The sequence below is a fragment of the Mytilus edulis genome, chromosome 10 (assembly GCF_963676685.1).
Source record: "Mytilus edulis chromosome 10, xbMytEdul2.2, whole genome shotgun sequence".
Classification (NCBI taxonomy): domain Eukaryota; kingdom Metazoa; phylum Mollusca; class Bivalvia; order Mytilida; family Mytilidae; genus Mytilus; species Mytilus edulis.
In genome coordinates, this window is record NC_092353.1 from 8,161,806 (window position 1) to 8,187,511 (window position 25,706).

The 25,706-nt window shown below is 32.6% G+C and overlaps 1 protein-coding gene across 19 annotated transcripts in view; it reads right to left on the reverse strand.

Annotated features, from left to right (window-relative positions):
• LOC139493299 (synaptotagmin-7-like) overlaps positions 1-25,706 on the reverse strand; it is a 151,160-nt gene that overhangs the window by 30,053 nt on the left and 95,401 nt on the right. For 10 of the 19 annotated variants that reach the window (XM_071281567.1, XM_071281561.1, XM_071281566.1 and 7 more), the window contains one exon: positions 20,025-20,169. In XM_071281567.1, the coding sequence (XP_071137668.1) occupies positions 20,025-20,169 (145 nt within the window). Of the gene's footprint in view, positions 1-11,301; positions 11,335-20,024; positions 20,170-25,706 lie in introns of all 19 variants that reach the window. The other 9 variants (XM_071281555.1, XM_071281559.1, XM_071281554.1 and 6 more) reach the window with 1 other exon arrangement.

Here is a 25,706-nt window from a genome sequence, read left to right on the forward strand (position 1 = left end):
TGATATTGTAGGAAAAGATATCATGATTGAGGGAAGGAATGAAGAATGAATGATATTGTAGGAAAAGATATCGTGATTGAGGGAAGGAATGAAGAATGAATGATATTGTAGGAAAAAGATACAATGAAGACTTGCTGAGATAGTATATATGACAGTATCATGTATGTTTCATGAATAATGTCCAATGCTTGTCATTCAAGACATTCAAATCTTGTAATATTACCTTGAAAAACATTTCTAAGACAAAAAAAAAACATTTGACAGAACTAAAACTTAAAAAAGTCAAATCAAATTTTAAATATAGCTTAATTTTGGGGCAATCTTCATTGCATCCATTTGTCAAGCAGGGTTGTTTTACACAAAAAGAAACCCTGCCTTTACTGTTAAATGGTTGTTGTTAGAAATTTCCTTGGTGTGACTACAAATAATTTCTCCTTGTTATATATACAAACATATACTTATCCAGGAATTCCTTAGCTTGATGTGACTACAATTATTGTGTATAACTTGATTGTTTGAAAACAAAATTCAACCCTAAATCATTTCTCTGATTGAGGGCCAATACACAAGTCGATCTTGTCAAAATAAGGTGTTTACAAGATTCTATTGATGAGCCATCCATAACATTCATTTTTATTCAACATTTTTTTACAAAAACGTCAGAGAATTCATCACTCATGCTATAGATTAAGCTTAATTTGTTATAAAATTTAATTAACAAACAGAATCTCTGTCAAATGAAGAGCATGAGGTTTAATTAGTTATTCAGAGATCAGCTTTTCCACAGAGCCAATTTGCAAATTTTTGCTGTTGTATGATCATGTATTTCAATGGACAAGGTTGGAATCAATATAAAATTTTTAAGTGATTAGAAGAAACGAGAACTTTTACCTAATTTAAGAAGACTTTATCCAAAACTGACAAAACAGGACTCTTTTTATGCAATGCTGTTGTCAAAGTTTTGAAGTTACATGTGTCATTGCCATTTCAATATAACATTCTATATGAGTTTTTGCATCAAATGTTTTGATAAGTTCAGACAAATTACCACTTCATCAAATATTTTCTTAATAAATCATCTGCCAGACCTAAAGTTGAGTCAATATAACGTACAATATGGAATATAGACAAACAGAACTGAGAAATGAAGGACCAAAATGTTGAATATGTTAATTTTGAATATAATTAATCTTTTAGAATTCCTGTTATTTGCATATGCAATTCACAATAAAGTTCAACAATCTAAATGATTTAACTCAGTTAATTTATGGTATTTCACATCTAAATTTTTGTTGGTGTTTAAGAAATTATGTTTTATTGCAAGCATGAAGTTTAGTTCACAACTTTTATATAATCACAACTTCCATTTCGTGTGTACTACATATGAGCTTCGTCAGTTGTGGATCTAGGGGGAGGGTTCTGGGGTGTTTGAACCCCCCTTTATTTAGGACAATCAATGCATTTGAATGAGGACAAATGGTTGCAATCCCTCATTTATCCTGGGTTGGAAACCCCCTTTTAAAAATGGCTGGATCCTCCCCTGTGCTTTATTGGATAGACATCTACCTTTAATGCAAGTGCATGTATACTTATACATGTACTATTAAGACTTATAAAATATAATTTCTATTGGGATCTTATATCAACTCAATGTTCAATCAGTTACATGTCGGCTTTCCATCATTATATTTTCAACCCACTGTCTCAGACTCATTGGCACTCATACCAAATCTTCTTATTTCTTTATAGGGATTAGACTGTTGGTTTTCCTGTTTCAATGGTTTTACACTGGTAATTTTTGGGGCCCTTTGTAGCTTGCTGTAAGTGTGAGCCATTAGGCTCCATGTTGAAGGCCATACCTTGACCTATAATGGTTTACTTCAATAAATTGTTACTTGGATGGAGAGTTGTCTCATTGGCACTCATACATCTTCCTATATCTATTTATTGATGTTCACTTACATACGGTTTATTTCTATTGTTCTAGCTCATGTATTATTGACATGAGATTGTTTAAGTTTGTATGTTCCTCTTTTAGATTTTACAATTTGTTGTTGGGTTGCTGTATAATTGCCATCTACAATCCCCTCCTTTTAATCTTATCAATTTTTTATTTACTAGATATTATATGATCAATTTAATGGTTTATTGTGGCATTCATGTACTGAAAGTCAAAGTTTTACTACCCAATACTTGTGCAATATATCAGTTCTCCATAATATAATTAACTTGTGTTGGGTTGCTGTCTAAATACAACATTTAATTGGCATTTCCAGACAGGCTTCTAACTCAGCTTCATGCGACTGCAATGACTGTGTATAGAAAGTAGAAAATGCATTCAGAACCCCAGTATCACAAATGTAAAGCAAATCAAATCAATTAAAGGAAGTAAATATTGCAGCAGCAGTTAAACAGGAAATAATTACATTAAATGGACCATCGTATTGTTTGGTTACAGAAATAAAATCTTCCTGAACATTGCATCTATTTCATTCCATCAAATTACACTTTCCATTGATTCCTGAGGAATCTTTGTACTATACATCAATATACTGATAGGGATTACAGGCTTCAAAGAGATCCAAAGACCAATTATCTGGTAGACAACAATAGGACAGGAAGAACATGTTTTCCACAGACAAACAACATAACAAACCATATGTAAATATCATTTCAGATACAACTTTACTCCACATACAATACTAATTGAAAAACTGGGCAAAATATTTTCTTCTTGATATTTTTTTACAATGTAAAAACATCAGCCAGTTTGAAATGATATATTTCTATCAGTTATTGGTTGTGTTGAGTAAAATGTTTTATTATATGCAAACATAATATTAAGGTATCAGAACTCACTCAATAACTTGGCAGAGCTTATGACTTTGTCATGTTTGTCTTTGAAAGTGGTTAATATGACTTAATAATTGTCCTTTAGGGAGGTGATATAAAATTTGCTTCAATCTGCTTAACTTTTGAAACAACTTTATGAGTTAAGGAGATGTGGTATGATTGCTGACAAGACAAGGATAATAAAACCCCATCTCCTTAATATATAAAGTAGTTTCATTGAAATGGCTAAACATGTGATTCACCTAAAGCTGCATTCAGTGGTAAATGTGGCACAAATAATTCCCCTTGCATTACAATCTATAAGAATTAGAGGATATATGACAGGATTTTTCTGCATTTGTGTGTTCAAGAACACTTTGTATTTTAGTTTGAATTAGTGAAGGGTTATACCTTTGTCTGAACTTGGTTTTTAAGCATTGGCATATTTTTGACAAAAAGATAGGAGAAAACTGATCAATATCTTAAATGGAGAATGGGTTTATCATGGACACAGATGATGCCCCTCCTTCATAATAGTATTATAAAGGGACATATAACTCAAGAACGGTAAAAGTGATGCCGCCAGTTTACTAACTTGATCTGTGTTTTGTTTTACAGGTAATAAGTAATGAGCATTGTGTACAAGTTTTATAACATTTGGTAGAGGAAAATTAAAGTTAGAGAAAAGAAACCAATTTTGGGGACATACACGACAAATGGACTAGAGCCAACCAGCTCACACTTAATGCCCCCTTCACCTTGGGGTGGGCATTAAAACAGCCAACCGTAGATAGAACAAATCAATGACTTCTAATGTATTATCATAATGTGTTGCCACTTAGTTGTTGTCTAACTAAAACTAGAGGCTCTCAAGAGCCTGTGTCGCTCACCTGTTAATGTGTTTACTGATGTCGGCCATCTTCGTTGGTAGGTGGGGTCATTAGACACTTTTTTTTTAAATAGATACCCTAGTATTATGATTGTGGCCAAGTTTGGTTAAATTTGGCCAAGTCGTTTTAGAAAAGATTTTTATACAAGTTACAAAAATGACGAAAAGTTGTTCAATATTGACTATAAAGGGCAATAACTCCTTAAGGGGTCCTCTAACAATTTTGATCATGCTGACTTATTTGTAGATCTTACTTTGCTGAACATTATTGCTGTTTACAGTTTATCTCTATCTATAATAGTATTCAAGATAATAACCAAAAACTGCAAAATTTCCTTAAAATCACCAATTTTCGGGCAGCAACCCAACAACAGGTTGTCCGATTCAACTCAAAATTTGTGAGGGGATATATCTTATTCTGATGGACATTTAAATCTTAAAAGATTTGCCTTAAATGTCTTAGTTTCAAAGATATAAAGCAAAAACTGCATTTTACCACTATGTTCTAATTTTAGCCATGTCGGCCATTTTGTTTGGCAGGCTGGGTCATCGGACACATTTTTCAAACTATAAACCACAATGATAATTGTGGCCAAGTTTGGTTAAATTTGGCAAAGTAGTTTTGGAGAAGAAGATTTTTAGAAAAGTTACAAAAAATGACGAAAAGTTGTTAAAAATTGACTATAAAGGGCAATAACTCCTTAAGGGGTCAACTGACAATTTTGGTCATGTGACTTATTTGTAGGTCTTACTTTGCTGAACATTATTGCTGTTTACAGTTTATCTCTATCTATAATAGTATTCAAGATAATAACCAAAAACTGCAAAATTTCCTTAAAATAACCATTTCACAGGCAGCAACCCAACAACAGGTTGTCCTATTCGTCTGAAAATTTCAAGGCAGATAGATCTTGACCTGATCAACCATTTTACCCTGTCAGATTTGCTCTAAATGCTTTGGTTTTTGAGTTATTAGCCAAAAACTGCATTTTACCCCTATGTTCTATTTTTAGCCATGGCGGCCATCTTGGTTGGTTTTACGGGTCGTGCCACACATTTTTTAAACTAGATACCCCAAGGATGATTGTGGCCAAGTTTGGTAGAATTTGGCCCAGTAGTTTCAGAGGAGAAGATTTTTGTAAAAGTTTACGGACGACGACGACGGAGGACGGACGCAGGACGACGGACGACGGACGCAGGACGACGGACGACGGACGCCAAGTGATGAGAAAAGCTCACTTGACCTTTCAGGTCAGGTGAGCTAACTAGAGGCTCTAAAGAGCCTGTGTCGCTCACCTTGGTCTTGTGCATATTAAACAATGGACACGGATAAATTCATGACATAATTGTGTTTTGGTGATAGTGATGTGTTTGTAGATCTTACTTTACTGAACATTCTTGTTGCTACAATTATCTCTATCTATAATGAACTTGGCCCAGTAATAACAGTGGAAAATATTTTTTAAAAATTTACAAAAATTTATGAAAAATGTTAAAAATTAACTATAAAGGGCAATAACTCCTTAAGGGGTCAATTGACTATTTTGGTCATGAAAACTTATTTGTAGATCTTATTTTGCTGAACATTATTGCTGTATACAGTTTATCTCTATCTATAATAATATTCAAGATAATAACAAAAAACGGCAAAATTTCCTTAAAATTATCAATTCAGGACAGTAACCTAACAACAGGTTGTCCAATCCATGTGAAAACATCAGGGCAGATAGATCTTGACCTGATAAACAATTAAACCCTGTCAGATTTTCTCTTAATGCTTCGGTTTTTGAGTTATAAGCCAAAAACTGCATTTTACCCCTATGTTCTATTATTAGCCGTGGCAGCCATTTTGGTTGATTGGCCAGGTCACGCCACACATTTTTTTAACAAGTTACCCCAATGATGATTGTGGCCAAGTTTAGTTTAATTTGGCCCAGTAGTTTCAGAGAAGAAGATTTTTGTAAAAGATAACTAAGATTTACAAAAAAATTGTTAAAAATTGACTATAAAGGGCAATAACTCCTAAAGGGGTCAACTGACCATTTTTGTCATGCTGACTTATTTGTAAATCTTACTTTGCTGAATATTATTGCTGTTTACAGTTTATCTCTATCTATAATAATATTCAAGATAATAACCACAAACAGCAAAATTTCCTTAAAATTACCAATTCAGGGGCAGCAACCCAACAACAGGTTGTCCGATTCATCTGAAAATTTCAGGACAGATAGATCTTGACCTGATAAACACTTTTACTGCATGTCAGATTTGCTGTAAATGCTTTGGTTTTTGAGTTATAAGCCAAAAACTGCATTTTACCCCTATGTTCTATTTTTAGCCATGGCGGCCATCTTGGTTGGTTGGCCGGGTCACGCCACACATTTTTTAAACTAGATATCCCAAAGATGATTGTGGCCAAGTTTGGATTAATTTGGGCCAGTAGTTTCAGAGGAGAAGATTTTTGTAAAAGATAACTAAGATTTACGAAAAATGGTTAAAAATTGACTATAAAGGTCAATAACTCCTAAAGGGGTCAACTGACCATTTTGGTCATGCTGACTTATTTGTAAATCTTACTTTGCTGAATATTATTGCTGTTTACAGTTTATCTCTATCTATAATAATATTCAAGATAATAACCACAAACAGCAAAATTTCCTTAAAATTACCAATTCAGGGGCAGCAACCCAACAACAGGTTGTCCGATTCATCTGAAAATTTCAGGACAGATAGATCTTGACCTGATAAACACTTTTACTGCATGTCAGATTTGCTGTAAATGCTTTGGTTTTTGAGTTATAAGCCAAAAACTGCATTTTACCCCTATGTTCTATTTTTAGCCATGGCGGCCATCTTGGTTGGTTGGCCGGGTCATGCCACACATTTTTTAAACAAGATATCCCAAAGATGATTGTGGCCAAGTTTGGATTAATTTGGCCCAGTAGTTTCAGAGGAGAAGATTTTTGTAAAAGATAACTAAGATTTACGAAAAATGGTTAAAAATTGACTATAAAGGTCAATAACTCCTAAAGGGGTCAACTGACCATTTTGGTCATGCTGACTTATTTGTAAATCTTACTTTGCTGAATATTATTGCTTTTTACAGTTTATCTCTATCTATAATAATATTCAAGATAATAACCACAAACAGCAAAATTTCCTTAAAATTACCAATTCAGGGGCAGCAACCCAACAACAGGTTGTCTGATTCATCTGAAAATTTCAGGACAGATAGATCTTGACCTGATAAACACTTTTACTGCATGTCAGATTTGCTGTTAATGCTTTGGTTTTTGCGTTATAAGCCAAAAACTGCATTTTACCCCTATGTTCTATTTTTAGCCATGGCGGCCATCTTGGTTGGTTGGCCGGGTCACGCCACACATTTTTTAAACTAGATATCCCAAAGATGATTGTGGCCAAGTTTGGATTAATTTGGCCCAGTAGTTTCAGAGAAGAAGATTTTTGTAAAAGATAACTAAGATTTACGAAAAATGGTTAAAAATTGACTATAAAGGTCAATAACTCCTAAAGGGGTCAACTGACCATTTTGGTCATGTTGAATTATTTGTAAATCTTACTTTGCTGAACATTATTACTGTTTACAGTTTATCTCTATCTATAATAATATTCAAGATAATAGCCAAAAACAGCAAAAATTCCCTAAAATTACCAGTTCAAGGGCAGCAACCCAATAACGGGTTGTCGGATTCATCTGAAAATTTCAGAGCAGATAGATCTTGACCTGTTAAACAATTTTACCCATGTCAGATTTGCTCTAAATGCTTTGGTTTTTGAGTTATAAGCCAAAAACTGCATTTTACCCCTATGTTCTATTTTTAGCCATGGCGGCCATCTTGGTTGGTTGGTCGGGTCACGCCACACATTTTTTAAACTAGATACCCCAATGATGATTGTGGCCAAGTTTGGTTTAATTTGGCCCAGTAGTTTCAGTAGTTTCAGAGGAGAAGATTTTTGTAAAAGTTAACGACGACGGACGACGACGGACGACGGATGCCAAGTGATGGGAAAAGCTCACTTGGCCCTTTGGGCCAGGTGAGCTAAAAATAGGAACATTTATAAATGACATTCTATATACTACTCCCGACAGAATTATTAGACAATGACTGGTGTCATTATTCCACTCAATGACAACTGATCAGAAAAAAAAACTAATTAAATCTACTAATTATAACTTCTATAAAGTTAATGAAAATCAGCTATATAATACTTTATGGTAGATCTGAAATCTTTCAACATCTTTGATTGTCAAATAGCAGAACATAATTGGTCTAGATATTTAATGAATTATGTAAATAAGGAGACATAATGCTATATTCGTCACTGAACATAACAAAACAAGGAGTTTCATGTTACTGTTATAAACAAGAATGTGTCTGAGGACATGAATGTCCAGATAATTTTTTGAAATTTTCCAGCTTAATAAGGGGCATAACTATAGAACAGTATATGACTAACAACCTAAATTCAATCTCTGTGTTTTGTGGTTCTAAGTAATGTGTATGAGTTTCATAAAATTTGGATGAGACAAAGATATATTAGTTCAAGTGGGGAAATAAAAAAAAATGCAATTTTGCAAGTTATAAAGGGGCATAACTCTTGAACAGTAAGTGAGTCACTTATCAAAAATTGGAACTCTGTCTTGGGAGTTTTAGTTCACAGCATTGTGTTTGAGTTTAATCAAATTGGCATTATAGGCAAACTTTATAAGTTAAGAGTGCGAAAACGGAAATGGGATTGACAGAAAGATTATGACAGAAATAGGGAAGGAGAGACAATGAGTTAAGGGTAACTCACTGTTCACAAAATGCCAACCATTGCCTTCGGCAGGGGCAAAAAAACCACTCTTTAATGTTATATTTTAAAATAAATCCTTTTCTAGGTTTTATTTTTAAGTTCATCAGACTTAAACAAACAAGGTAACTGACTGAAATCAGAAGCCACTTTGATTTCAAGAGTAGGGTATGTAATGATATATTTGTTCAAAATATAAGACTTTGATTCTTATAGAAAATCTTATTGACTGACACTGGCAGGTTGTGAATGTGTGTTATTAGACTGTTTACTCCGTGTTGTATAGACGTGACCTTGAGATATAAAAAGGAATATGACCATGCTAATACTCTGTAATTACGGCTTACAGACACAATGTTAGTTTCTTATTGATTCAAGGTGATATAAAGGAAATTCTCATTTCTTACTCCATCACTCACAGTACATTTCTATCTAACAATATCCGTTATTGCCTTTTCAGAAATCATCCAATTTTATCGTTTTTCCTGTATTTTAACAGCTGGAACACATGACACTGGACATTTAAGGATCATAACTTTACTCCAGGAGTGATAATGGCTGGCACTTACACAGAAATAACCCATAATGTATTTGTAGTCATATTCACCTTTTATGTCTTTTTATGTAACGTGGTTGGAGTTCAATTTAAGTGATTCTTAATGGCTCTGATGACATTATTATAACTGCTAAGAATGTGTAATCCAGTTTGTTAGGATTAAAAGAGTTTCCTGTTCTGCTCTTAATCCTTTATATAAAATGTGCAGTATTTCCTTGTCTTTACACACCATAGATTACACGGGAGGAAAATTTTAACAACATACGTAGTCTGATGTCAAATATGGATCAGCATGGTCAAATGTACTAAAAAACATCACATGATCCCTTATTGCATATTAGGTTTACTTTAAAGACCTGTGAGTGTTTTCAAATGATAATGTTGTAACTGACTCAATGGCTTCTGAGTGAAGTTCTGACTGTTAATACTTACAAAAATAGATTAGTACCATTTGCTTGAAGTTCCAAATGACTATCTCATTCAAATGATTTAAATAAATTCAGCCCAATAGAATATGAATTATTTATTAGTTGTAATTGGCTTAGAATTTACTAAGCTGTCAGTAACTCACAGCCATTACTTTTATTTCAATGCTTTATGTCTTTTGTTTTTATGTTAGTTGTGTTTCACAGTGCTTTATACTGTTTTTTCTCAATTTGTTCTGATGTAGAGCTGTTATACCATTGTCCCAGGTTTGGGGACTGTTCAGCACTGACACAACATATTCAACCGCCACATTCTTTGTGTGCCTGTCTCAAGTCAGGAGCCTGTCACAGTACAGTGGTTGTTGTTAGTTTTTATCTGTCATATTTGTTTTTTCCTAAGTTGTTTTGTTTCATAGGCCATCTTTATATATATTACCACATCTTCTCATTTTTATAAAAAAAAAACTAATTATTAAAATCATCATTTCACCACTGAAACATTTCCAAAAGCAACTAAGATATTAAGTATGCATTTATTCTATTCTAATAATAAAAAAAAAAACTGTTGAAGTTGGCATGAATATGATAAATTATTGCATATATTTGGTAATAAAATGTAATACTTCGATGAATGACTATTTTAAATATAAAATGCTAAGAAAAACAAATATAAAGTGTGCCTTATACTTCTTGTTTTCAAACTAAAAAGCATAAGTGTTCAAATACATGAATTTTGATATACAAGTGAATCCCCGTTTTAATGGGGAAAAATTAAAAAGTGCACACTATTAATATGCATATAAGATTTCATAAAACCTTAAGGTTTGAAGTTGGAACAATCAAAGTATTCAAAAGACCGAAACTTCTGACCGGCATTTAAATGCCAGAATGGTAAATATAAGTAAAAAATTAAACACTTTGATAGTGTCAGCCATACAATATTAAAACCAAGTTTAACCAACCAAAGTTTGTTCCTAGTAGTTTTATCCATCCCGTTTTTTTATTTCCTCATCCATAATCCCTCTTTTTCATTTGGTCTGAGATCCCTCTACTTTATTGGTCAGATACCCAAATGTTTATTTGGTCAAATCCTTGTTCTTTTTTTGGTTAAATTCCTCAACAATATTGTGTCAAATGCCTGTACTTTATTTGGTCAAATGCCTGTACTTTATTTGGTCAAACCCCATTAATTTATTTGTTCAAATCCCTCTAATATATTTGATCAAATTCCTCTACTATATTTGGTCAAATCCATGAACTTTATTTGGTCAAATCCCTCTACTTTTTTAGTCAATTCCTACTATTTTATTTGGTCAAACCCCTGTACTATATTTGATCAAATCTCTCTACTATATTTGGTCTAATCCATGAACTTTATTTGGTCAAATCCCTCTTCTATATTTGGTCAAATCCCTGAACTTTATTTGGTCAAATCCCTCTTCTATATTTGGTCAAATCCCTGAACTTTATTTGGTTGAATCCCTGTACTATATTTGGTCGATTCCCTGTACTTTAATTGGTCCATTCCCTATACTATATTTGGTCTAAATATTAAAGAAAGCTGTAAGTTATTCAATCTTAAGATTCTTCTTTATATTCAGTCAGCGATCCCAATTCTTTTTAGGTCAATATATCAAAGAAAGTTACAAGGCATTGTGGAACATTAAAGGGATGTACAGTCTAGTTGTTAAATGGTGCAGAATACATGGTACTTATAAACTTCAAACTATGTGATTATAATCATATAAACTGGTATATACATATATAAAATGTGCAAAATATACCTCATCTTGTAATTGGACAAGCCTAGAGTCTCTCTGTAAATACAATACAAACAAATTAACTATTGAAGACATCTAATGTGTAGCACCAGTTTACCCATGGAAGCTGGCTCGATTCTCCAATGTGTTATCATAGTGATAATCTTTAAATATCTGTAGAGAATTTATGGATTTATATGGATATTAATGATAATTTTTCAAAAGAATATATTCCAATTATTATCCTAAGTTACCAGATGACTCCAGCGATCTTGAAAAAGCACTTGTTTATGAGCATGTGTACCAGCATATAAAGGTAACCAGTACTAGGCTAAACCTAAGATTCTAAAACTGATATAATCTACATTATATGGATGTGGCATTTGGTGCTTGAGCAAAAGATGTACTGCTAAATAAATAATCAGAGAATTATTAATTGTATAGTGTGTAATGTCAAGCAAGCCCAAAATAATGGTTGAAATTGGCAGCCAACTGGACATTGCACTCCATACAAGGTTAATTTTCTGATACTGTCCATAAAATAAACGAGAGACTGAGAGTAATGTAATTAAGTACTACCAGATAACAATAGATGAGACTTGTATATAACTATTCATCATCCTATTATCTGTTACATCACCTCATTAATAGAACATCTATCACCCATCACTACAATGAGTTAGTGTCTGGTAGTGGACGACAAGATTTATACATCATTAATGGCCAAGAAGCTATATATACTAGGTATCAAAGTACAAAACTGAAAGAGGAATACATTTTCAAAAGAATGTCATTTTTTCACCATTCAAATCTTCCCCTATTTTTTGTTATGATGATGACTATGCAAAATTATATTCCTTTAGAACTTGCATATTGAACAAATGTTATATTTTTGATTCAAAGACATTTTAAATAACAAATTATATTGCTTCGACTAATACATTTATCAAATAAAAATGAAAAATGCATAGTAGCAAAAATTTATCACAATATTTTCAAAGTAGTAAATAAATGTTTCAGCAAAACAATAGATTCCAATTGCAGGTTACCTGAGCTGCTGCTTACTAAAGCAGACCACACATTAGTCAGCTCTCACATCCCAGTCTTAATGGACATAGGAGTTTTAGAAGTGACATTGATATTTTACCTACATGTTCTTCATATATATCAGTGTTGTCAATGACTTGAAAGGCTGAGAAGTGGACTAACCATGGAGTAGTTCAATTAGCCATGTAAGGTTTTCAAGGAAAAATGAAATAATGAAAATCATTGACTTATTCATAAATACTTATTGTATAATATATAGTTTATTGATCGTATAAGATAACCAACTGTTGCAGTATTGCACTTAGTCCTTTATACTTCAAAGTCACCTGCTTTTTCATTTTTTTTCTATCAATTAGCTACAGTACAAATATATTGACTCCATTTGTTAAGGATGACAGATTAACATTTACTAAAAATATATATATCTGAGGGCCAAACATAAGTAGGTTGACTGACTGAAGTGAATAGGATCTCCCACTGGTAATAAAATTATTACTAATTCTTACATATGTAGAAAAATGTAGATATTAATCTATATAACAATTCAATAGTCACTGAATGGCCTTAGAAATCTATGTACAATTGGGTAACAGATGCTATAATAACAATGTAAATGCTCTCTGTTACAACTTATGTATTAAAATTGCAGAATAATAAAAACATTGATATTCAAATTCTATATTTGAGTCTTACAAAATATTTAAATATCTTTTCTGAGGCCTGGTGTTAAAAATGTATTTGATAAAATTAGTATTACAAAGGAGATATCAATGTTTAGTAATGTCATACCAGTGTAAAGGTCACTACAAAATCTATATCAACAGATTGTCATTATATATTAAAAAAATAACATTGAGGGGGTGGACATTTTTTTGTTTATTTTGCAGAACAATATCTGAAATCATTAAAGGGCATTATCCAAAATAATCTTGCTAATAGCAATTTTATTTGTTTGAAATATATTGTGGGATGGCTTCAAACAAATTGTTATGGACATTCAGGATGTTTTGATAAATAAGGTATGAATATGCAATGTTTTGTTACGTTACCAACATGCGAAGCTGGATTTTATTTTAGTAAACATCCACTGGAAGACAGACAATAATACCTGACTTAACATTATTCTGACTCTGAGGTCAGTTTAGTATTATCCTAAATGCTGCAATCTTGGTAGCAAAGTAGAACATACAAATTCAAGTTGTTAACTGATGCCCAAGTCAATGATACAACAAACACTCAAGTATTCTACCACAAAAACTTGCACCATTGGAGGGGTTATGAATTATAAAAGGAGAAGTGAAGTACAAGTCAATCAGAGTGTAAAACAATGACACACACAATAGAGACAAGGCTGATTTAGTATACCTCCAACAAAATCATTAGTTAGAGCTGGCTACAATATAAGTTCTACATAGTGACAGTCCCCCTCTTCAAGAAATTGTAAAAATAAATTTTAGAGATAATTAAAATAAAGAGCTGCGCCATGAGCACATGATACGCCCGTCATCTTGTGTGTGAATTTTTATGCAATAATCAAATAGTTTCTGACATACGGTGCAACATGTGAAAACCCCCCCATTTAAAAAAAAAACCAAACTCAATAACTCTAAAATAAAATTTTGAATCAAAATTAAAAAGTATACAGATCTTAGGATTAATATAACTAAGAAATGTGTAAAGTTTTATGCAATAATCATAAATAGTTTTTGAGATACAGTGCGACATGTGAAAACCCCCTTTTCCTTTACAAAAAACTCAATATCTCTTAAATGAAATTTTGAATCAAAACCAAAAAGTATACAGATCTTGAGATTAATATAACTAAGAAGTGTGTTAAGTTTTAAGCAATAATCATGAATAGTTTTTGAGATACAGCGCGACATGTAAAAACCCCCTCCCCTTTGTTTTATTAGAAAATACTCAATAACTCAAAAATAAATTTTGAATCATCACCAAAAAGTATACAGATCTTTAGATTAATATAACCAAAAAGTGTGTAAAGTTTTAAGCAATAATCATAAATGGTTTTTGAGATACAGCGCGACATGTGATAAAAACACAAGCCTGTTTTAGGTACAAAGTCACGTAACTTAACAAGTTTTAATCTTCTTTTCACCAAAAAGTATACAGATCCTTTCACCATCATAAGAAACAACTATATTAAGTTTCATGAAATTTGGATAAGTCATTTTCAAGTAAAGGTGCGAACCCCTACGTTAGACAGAGGGACAGACGGACGAGGGACATTTGAATACCATAATACGTCCTGTATAAAAATCTGTCTAACACATTATTCCTTCAACATTCATTTTAATATGATCTTGTCTGAATGATATGCATTTTCACTGGATTTAAAAGCAACAATTAATCAATGAAATGCATGTAATATTTGCCGCAGGAATTTCCATTAATTATCAAAACTATTCATTTCCTAAAGGACACTAATCATTAGATAAGACTACACAGGCAACCATATTTAGATGGGGATGGTGACACTAAGGCATGTAAACATTGGCAGTGGTTAAACTGGGGATGGTGACACTAAGGCATGTAAACATTGGCAGTGGTTAAACTGATTTATGGTACCATACAACCTTCCTACTTTCTAAACTTGATCAGAAGAAAAACCAAAGTTACATGGAAACATCACAATAAAAATCATTACAGAGGAAGCACTTTACTTTACTACCCATATAATAGACAATAGTAACATATACATGTAAGTAATGTCTATGTAAATTATATCATAGTCAAAATTCTGGCAGTTACTAAAGTACTTTTAACAGATGGTCATATATGAAGACATGCTGTATTGCACTTTTAAATTTGGGTTCAAACTTCAATGCTTAGTTTACATAAATCTTATAATTCTAAAACCATTACTTAAATAACCATTACAGTTACTTAAATGACTTGTCTGATGACACCTAATGTGAGCTTTATTGACTTTCACATGGAGTATTTTATTTCAATTTTATTGACTTTCACATGGAGTATTTTATTTCAATTTTATCAAAGCAGTAACACATGCATGCAACCAATAAACTCAGAAAAACTAATATTGCATACAAATTTCAAAATACATTTGTATGTGTATTTAATGATGCAAAATAGCTTAAATTTAATACAAATAAGTGAGTGTCATTGAGACATATTATATCCTGGTGAATAAAATTTATATTGAAATCCTTTCATCAACTTCAGCTTTTGTTTACTAAATTTAAACAGGGTTGTTATTCGTTCTGTAACATTAGTATTTACTTTTTCACTGTCAATGATTTCATTATGATAGTAAGTCTTTTTTTTTTATTTTATCAGCAAACCACATAGCATCTGGTTAGGCTGGTACAATTTGAGACTAAATTACCTCTTAGGCAGACAGAAATACAAATTATAGATTTGTACAAATTTGATCAAAATTAAGTTTTCAAAATCTTTAGTTACATGAAAACTATTACCACTTTTTTCCAACCTATACCCATTTGCACCATCAAATATAAAAAAAAATTGAGTCATACAGTGATTCTAATAAATTTTGAATAAAATATTGTGAGGTTTAACCATGAACTTCAAACATCTGGAGTTAGAGACATAATTGTGCTGTAACATGATGGCAAAACATTAATCTTTTTATGTCCTAGATGATCTAAGAGAGCATGTTTGGGAGCTGGAGACAAGTCTGACAGTTCTAAATGTCACAGTTTTTTGTGTCCTTTGAATGCCTTCTAAACCAATCTCAGTTTAATCAGAAATATATAAAGGCAGATAATTTTACAAACCAATCAGGAAAAGTAAAAATATAAATTATAATCAAGAAAAGAGAAAATTGTTTTTGGCAATTTGAATACTTATTATGCATTCATTATTATTCATGGGATACCAATTCTCATTGGATTTTGAACCACAATTTAAATGTCCAACAAAAAACAAATGTTTCTATCAAGGCTGAACATGTAGACTTTGGCAAAACACAAAATCAAATATCCATAAAAATATAGTTATTCTCCAAACAACAAAAATGTTATTATTCCTCAATACATGAAAACTGTTACCCACAAAAGTAAAATATCCATCCACAGTATCTGATTGGTTAAGACAAACGTTAGTGTCAATTCTCACTGTAAACAATATTTTAATGAAACATTATGCAACATGTTGTCTCCCAAAAGGAGGCTGAATGAGATAAGTAATAATTATAATTGATTGGTTTAATATTAAAGTCAATGACAATTTTAACATTCTTCTCCTATACAATCCACATGTTACTTTGTAACATTTAATCAATCATCTTTTTATAGCGGAATCTACTACATGTCTAGAGTACTCTCATAATTCTGTTCAAAAGCTTCAAGCAAGCATGTCAAATGGCTAATACTAAATCATTAATAAAATAGCTGTCAATATATTTTATGCATAATTTCATGCTTAAAAATTTAGGATCATAACACATAAATCACTTACGTTGTGACAATAGCTTGAGCAAACTCTTCCTTTAGACATTCAATCAGAATTACAAATCAGGCCAATAATTATACATTAGAAGTCAGAGACCTTTTTTAAGGTTGAAAAAAAAACAACTTTAATTGTAAAACTAAAAAGAAAAGTAATGCTTATAACTAGAGGTGTGTGCATTAGATACATGATGTTAATTAACAAAGCACCTTAAATAGTTTTGAATTGACACCCTAATTAACAGTTGTACTCAGTCTTAAAGTAGATGTGACCATTACTTTATAGTTAAATACCAAACTTTTCTTTGTGTTGTGCAAAGGGGTATTTTTGACTTGGGGAAAAAGAAAGAGGAAAAAGGTAGAAGCAAGAAGCAGCAGTTGGGTGAACTAAGGGCTCTTTAGCCACGACTCCCTTGTCACATCCCCTTTCTTCCCTGATAACAGATGGGTGAACTGAGGGCTCTTTAGCCACGACTCCCTTGTCACATCCCCTTTCTTCCCTGATAACAGATGGGTGAACTGAGGGCTCTTTAGCCACGACTCCCTTGTCACATCCCCTTTCTTCCCTGATAACAGTTAGGTGAACTAAGGGCTCTTTAGCCACGACTCCCATGTCACATCCCCTTTCTTCCTGAGGTGAACTGAGGGCTCTTTATATATAATTAGCCACGACTCCCTTGTCACATCCCCTTGATATTGCAATTAAACCTTTAATTTAAAATCTGAGTTGAAAGTCTGAATTACCATTGAGCAAGGTTTGTCATCTCTTTGTAAGAGAAACACAGTATATCATACTACAGAAATGTATCTGAGATATGATTATTAGAAGTGGATGGTTTTGTCTGTTCTTTGGTAAAGTAATTAAGGTATGGTTGATGGTCATGTCTGTTCTTTGGTAAAGTAATTAAGGTATGGTTGATGGTCATGTCTGTTCTTTGGTAAAGTAATTAAGGTATGGTTGATGATCAAACAGTATCCAATGAGTCTGGATTTATTTATTAATGAATCATTCAGTAATTCAAAGGATAAGTTCTAAAGCCATATTGGCAATGAATTGCAAAGATTTTAATAAGAAAACATATTAAACTTTAGTTTAACCATTTCTGAAGCAAATAAATATACTACTGCATTAATTTGAGTTTAAAAATGGTGAGTTAACTGTGAGCAATGATACTCCCTAATGATACCCAATGTAGAAGTATTGCTCACTAATGACATCACAAGTAGAAGTATCGCTCACTAATGACATCACAAGTAGAAGTATTGCTCACTAATGACTCTCTCCAGTAGAAGTATTGCTCACTAATGACATCACAAGTAGAAGTATCGCTCACTAATGACTCCCCAAGTAGAAGTATCGCTCACTCATGACTACCCAAGTAGAAGTATTGCTCACTAATGACATCCCAAGTAGAAGTATCGCTCACTAATGACTCTATCCAGTAGAATTATTGCTCACTAATGATATCACAAGTAGAAGTATCGCTCACTAATGACTCCCCAAGTAGAAGTATCGCTCACTCATGACTACCCAAGTAGAAGTATTGCTCACTAATGACATCCCAAGTAGAAGTATCGCTCACTAATGACTCTCTCCAGTAGAATTATTGCTCACTAATGATATCACAAGTAGAAGTATTGCTCACTAATGACTCTCTCCAGTAGAAGTATTGCTCACAAATGACATCACAAGTAGAAGTATCGCTCACTAATGACTCTCTCCATTAGAAGTATTGCTCACTTATGACATCACAAGTAGAAGTATCGCTCACTAATGACTCCTCCCAGTAGAAGTATTGCTCACTAATGACTCTACCTTTAGAAGTATTGCTCACAAAATGACTCCTCCAGCAGAAGATTTGCTCACTAATGACTCCTCCAGCAGAAGTATTGCTCACTAATGACTCCCCCAGTAGACGATTTGCTCACTAATGACTCTCTCCAATAGAAGATTTGCTCACTAATGACTTGACCAGTAGAAGTATTGCTCACTAATGACTCTCTCAAGTAGAAGTATCCCTCACTAATGACTCTCCGGGATGAAGTATTGCTCACTAATGACTCCTCCAGTAGAAGTATCGCTCGTAAATGACTAGACCAGTAGAAGTATTGCTCACTAATGACTCGACCAGTAGAAGTATTGCTCACTAATTACTCCTCCAGTAGAAGTATTGCTCACTAATGACTCTCTCCAGTTGAAGTATTGCTCACTAATGACTCCACCCAGTAGAAGTATTGCTCACTAATTACTCCTCCATTAGAAGTATTGCTCACTAATGACTCTCTCCAGTTGAAGTATTGCTCACTAATGACTCCCCCCAGTAGAAGTATTGCTCACTAAATTACTCCTCTAGCAGAAGATTTGCTCACTAATGATTCCCCCAGTAGAAGTATTGCTCACTAATGACTCCCCCAGAAGAAGTATTGCTCACTAATTACTCCACCAGCAGAAGTATTGCTCACTAATGACTCCCCCAGTAGAAGATTTGCTCACAAATGACTCTCCAATAGAAGATTTGCTCACTAATGACTCCCCCAATAAAAGTATTTTGTGAGCAGGAAGTTGATGAGTGATGGATGTTAAAACACTTCACATGTTCGATCAGCATGCACATGAAGATGAATTGATTCTAAATTTCAGAAATGATTGAATTGTAGTTCCCAAGAAAAATCAATGAAAATTTCAAACATGGCTGAGTATGGGCACGAAAAATAAATATAAGTATTTTATTTAAACATGAAATTGGTGAGCAATGAAAAGAAAATGTATCACACTATCATGAAGCATTGATACCAAAAATCAGAAAGCAAAAATTTTAGTTCCTGAGAAAAATGTGACATATTAGAAAGGACAGAGAGACTAAGACATAAACCAGTGTGCCTCTAGGGCATCAATATTTATCTATTACTTGACAGTAACTCAGACTTAAGCAGATATCTTTCTTTTGAAATAAAACTGAAAACTCTGGATTCATTATCATTTGTGGGATACCAATTTTCATATATTTCATTGGTACAGGTTTAAAACACAAACTTAAACATTTAACAAAGTACAATTTTCTAAATGCTTGTATGCAGACTAATGCTTGTAAAGCCACGACATCAATTGTCTACAAAAAACCCAATGTTACTTTAATCAGCAAAATTTTGCTCAACAGTTCACAAAGAATGTATATGATCAAACTTATATTGTTCAGTCACAAAACATATATATATATATAAGCATTTAAATAAAATTGAGTAACTTACTCGATGGTTTTGAGGTCCTGCTGAGTTTATGGACTGGTATGTTGCTGGGTTCCTCATTCCTAGAGAATCGTTCAAGGCAGAATGTGTCGATGAAGATGGCTGAACATGTTCTGCAACAACAGGGTTACGACTAGGCCTCTCAAATCTGAATAACGAGAAAAACATTCTGAAACATGACGAACATAGAGGAGAATAATTCTCAGCTTCTACTAGTTTGGCTGTGGATCCCATTGTCACTTGATTACAGCACAGACTTCTAACACAGATTTCTCCAATTTGAAATAACCAATCAGTAAAGTTTCTTGAATAATATCCACAATAAATTATATGCTCATAATATGATTTTTACATATTTCATCTGATATTTGATAATGTTGTATGGAGTATTTTACCAGTCACATGAATTATTTACTTTTCCTGTTATTTAATTTAAAGTAATCCTGTATTATGAATATAGTCTGTCAACAATGGTTGAAAATCTTGGACAGTTCAAACATAGTCATCTAATCAATGTAAATCAGCTTATTAAATCAAAACTATTTATGTAGCTTTAAATTCACAAAACCAAAAAGCTGACATAAAAATTCTAATAATTTGAAGAGTATGTGATGTTGCTATATTAATCCTTTTGAATTATAAGCAAGTCCATCTTGTGAAGTGAATCAGATCACATCACTTTTAATTCAGCACCCCAAGTGGCCATCAGTTTTTATCCATTTAATTTTCTTAAAGTATTACGAAGCTTTAAAATTTAACACTTGAGTGATTGTAATTTTTGGCTATAGAAACAAATTTATAATACACATCTGATCAATTATACCTCCTCAACATTATAAGGACATAAAATCGTAAGAAATCCTAAATTATGATCACATTATGGCATTTTCCATGTTGATGGAGTAATAATATAAATCTTTGATGTTCTTTTATATACTTCAATCAACTGCGCTTATACGGAATGACATGAGTTAATGATTATCAAACCGCAACCCATCGCAAGTAATCATTAAATTATTCTTCTTGATCATAGCAGGTAGATTATCACATCAAATCACTGCACGAAAAAATTATTCACATTGCAAACTCCCGTGCATACTTAAATGTAAACGTCCGCAGCATCTGGCTTGTGAAGTGAACTAATGTATCTTGTTTATTTCTAACAATTCTTTTTATTGATTACACGATACCAGTCTATAAATCGTTGTCCGGTGAATCGCTACAAATGATATTCAATAACCAAAAGTAACTGTATCACCAATTGGTATTCAAGATAAATATTTACTGTTATCATTGCAATTAAAAATTACATGGCCCATTTATTGTATTCTATACAACACTCATCAACTAGATTTCAAAACACTTTGTCCATTTTTATAAATTTCAATCATTTTTAGAATATCAATATTCCAGATAGATTTTTGTACTAACAAGATGACAAAATAATCCAGAATCAATACTATATCATGTCTAATGAAATGCTTCTTCTAAAACTTGTTATACAAAATTTTAAAGGTAAAAGAATAAATCATTTAATTTGAAGAGTAATTATTAGGTAAAATTATTGGGTAGAATGTACTAATGGAAAATTGAATTTAATTTAAACCACAAGCTGATCGCATTACTTTATATGGGTCAATGATATGTCACTCTGAACTGCAAGGTAGGCTTTCACCCTTGTCAAAGTACATGTTCAGTCATCCTTGCCTTTTACATGTCGGTCCCCTCCCCCTAACTAACTTCCCCTCCAAACCACTTACCCCCTTCTGTTTTCAAATAAAATCAGAAAAACAGGAGATGTTGGATATACTATATATCACAACCCCAACCCCCTAACTTTCAATCAAAAGTTATTCAATTTAGTCTCCAATGTCCTACTAAAATTAATTTGTTCCCTCACATTTTTTTAAAACAAAGAGATTTGCAAATAAAAATATAAAAATATTTCTTAGATAGATATATAGGAAGATGTGGTATGAGTGCCAATGAGACAACTCTCCATCCAAATAACAATATATAAAAGTAAACCATTATAGGTCAATGTACAACCTTCAACAAGGAGCCTTGGCTCCCACCGAACAACAAGCTATAAAGGGCCCCAAAATTACTAGTGTAAAACTATTCAAACATAAAAACCAAATGTCTATAATCTATATAAAAAACGAGAAACGAGAAACATAAAATTGAGAAAGGAAATGGTGAATATGTCAAAGCGACAACCACCCGACCATAGAGCAAACAACAGCCGAAGGCAACCAATGGGTCTTCAATGTAGCGAGAATTCCCGCACCCGTAGGTGTCCTTCAGCTGGCCCCTAAAATATGCATAATAGTACAGTGATAATGGACGTCATACTAAACTCCGAATTATACACAAGAAACTAAAATTTAAAATCATACAAGACTAACAAAGGCCAGAGGCTCCTGACTTGGGACAGGCGCAAAATTGCGGCGGGGTTAAACATGTTTATGAGATCTCAACCCTCCCCCTATACCTCTAGCCAATAAAACATGTATAAATGACATAAACAAAAGACAACTACTGTACATAAGAATCCTGACTTAGGACAGGTGCAAACGTTTGCAGCGGTATTAAACGTTTTAATGGTACCAAACCTTCTCCCTTTTTTGAAACAATAGTATAATCTATTTCATAATGTTGGTATGCACATTTTATTATGCATTCCAAAGATGTACAATATTCCTAAATAGGAAGACCTAATGATTCAGCAGATTTACTTGCAAGCTTTCTGACCATGTATGACATTATAAAGAGGATTACAAGAGTAATCAAACAGACCATAATACAAGTAATCAAACGGACCATAATCTTACACAGCTATAGAATGAACAGACAGTATAATCCCTTTATAATGGTACACCTAATGTCATACGAGGACTTTGTTGTCAGATCAATGATGTTATGGTGAATCTTTTAATCCAGTCAAACCGTACTGATCCTATAAGTACGGACAATGTATGCAAAATTGACAAATCAATGGCATCCTGCAGAGTAACAACACCATAAATGTTAAAGTTAAGTAGAAACAATACAACATACTGCCATCCATGTGACAGGATAACACTGTCTCTCTAATTCTTCATTGATTTAGAACCTTTCCTCAGATAAACAAAGTGTTGTTGTTGTTGAAATTTTTTTTCTTTCTATCTTGTCTAGATGAATCCAATCATACTGTTTTATGGTTCTTAAGTTAATAAGGCAGGAAAAACAAGGAGCCACGTGAAGTTTGACAACATGATGACACACTGAAAGAATTTTTTTTCAAAGACTAAAAGTTTACTGCTTTATTCATTCAACAGTGAGACCTAATGTTTTCTTTCTTTTTAACAGTGAGACCTTATGTTTTCTTTCTTTTTAACAGTGAGACCCAATGTTTTCTTTCTTTTTTACAGTGAGACCTAATGTTTTCTTTCTTTTTAACAGTGAGACCAAATGTTTTATTTATTTTTAACAGTGAGACCTAATGTTTTCTTTCTTTTTAACATTGAGACCTAATGTTTTCTTTCTTTTTAACATTGAGACCTAATGTTTTCTTTCTTTTTAACATTGAGACCTAATGTTTTCTTTCTTTTTAACAGTGAGACCTAATGTTTTCTTTCTTTTTAAAAGTAAAATTTGAAAACTTGGGCTGTTTTCTGATCTTTGGTTGTATTGTTGACACATTCATCATTTCCATTCTTAATTTTTTTTAAAGGTATCTCCCCTTTTATGGCTTTGTTGACAATTTAATTTGAGAAAACACAAATATTTGGCCGGAGTCAGAAAAGTAACCTCTATATGCCTGGTCTAATTGTAACAGACTTAAAAAGTTCAAACTGATCAAAATTAGATATTTAACTTATCTAGTAGGTAAAGACTTCTTTGTTCGTGTGTTGTGACTAAATGTATAAATATGACACATCCAATGAGGGGTCATAGGTTCTTTCTAATTTTTTTCAATGTAATTACTCAGTAAAAATTGTGTAAGCTTTTTCTAGTTATGTTCCTTAGATCTAGCATTAACTAATAATTAGTCATCCTGCAGTTAGATTTTGTTTAGACTGGTTAGACCCCAAAATGGTTCCAGATAAACAATAATTCAATGTTGCTTGCTTATTTGAAGCTTATTTGTGTAAACCATATATTTAAATGTTATTCAAAGCTATTAATTGTCCACAAAGTATTATGTTATTATTCAACACACTGCTTTAAGGTTTTTCTGAATATAAAGTACTAACAGGCCCCATTGCCTGCAATGCTATTTTTAGCAATTATCTCCTTAAAAGGCGTTTTTTTAAATAAACTAATTATGGAAAAACTGCTGTTGTCTAATTGGAGCTTGATATCTATTTGTGATTTTACACCACTTAGATATATATGGTCCCATGGCTTTTCTTGGTGATTTTTTGTTCTTACGATACCTTAATTACGATTTCACAAAAAAATTCCCCTAATTTTGATCAACATGAAAAAAACATTTCCGGCCCTTCATCATATACATTTAAGCACAAATTTGTGCTTGCATGTAACTTTAGTCATAATGCTTTCAAGAAGACAAAAATATAAATGTTATGTTAACTAATTATATTGGACAATGCTGTTGATTAAAAAATACTTCATTCCAGGCCCTTTTGTTTTCTAAATAATTAATTACCAATAATTGATAAGTTCCAGGTTCAAACAGAAAGATTTTGAAAGCAGAGAAAATTGTGCACCTAAATGACTTAATCAGCTGACATTATATACCAATACTAAAATAAGGCTTACGCATAGTTATATACTATAATTCAGTCACAGCCCGCAATATCACGGGTGTGTTCTAGTATCCTATAAGGTAACAATGTACCAAATAAAATTACATGTGCACAGCCATTTTATGAAGAGAACATAACAGAGATACAAATAGATGACTGTCTGTGATTGGTTGTAAAACTAAAGTTGGATCCTTTAATTCGCTGTTTTACGTCATGCCGGCTAATTAATTGAAAACTGAACCTATACGACTTATTTTAAGTCCACATTTTTAGTGTTCCTATTGTCATCTTAGAAAGTCATACTGATTAAAATACTACAATAGGGAACAATGTGACAATGATTGAACTTAGTAGTGTCAACCCTGTGATTATGACCCGTGTATATAGCAAAATCCAAAATACACCGTTTGGTGGTGCGCCTGTCAGATGCGGAACATACAGATAAAGGAAATAGGAAGCAGGTGAATATACTATAGGTACCGGTATAGGATTCGATCCAGAACTTGTTATTTATTGGCAATATTAATTATTTGGAAAACAAAAGGGTCTGGAGTGGTGTAATTTTTAATCAACACCATTGTCTATTAGCTATATACAAAGTTGAATTCCTTGATTCATAATTTTTATGTGATGACGGCTGACAAATTGGACCTCGTTATTTTAGTATTATAGATTATACTGGACATCTTATTATCCTTATCATCATTTACTTGAATCTCAAGAGTTCCTTGTACTGTCTTCATCTAGTTTTACATAACTCTATCTGTACTTTATAAATTGGTTGATAATAAGGCTTAACTTCAAGAAGAGTTTTATAGAAAACAATCATTGTATCACAAAATTTAACATATATTTAGAATGTCTTTCTATTAGATCTACAAGAATAAATTAATTTATGATTATGCAGGATGCTGACTTGTACATTAGACTT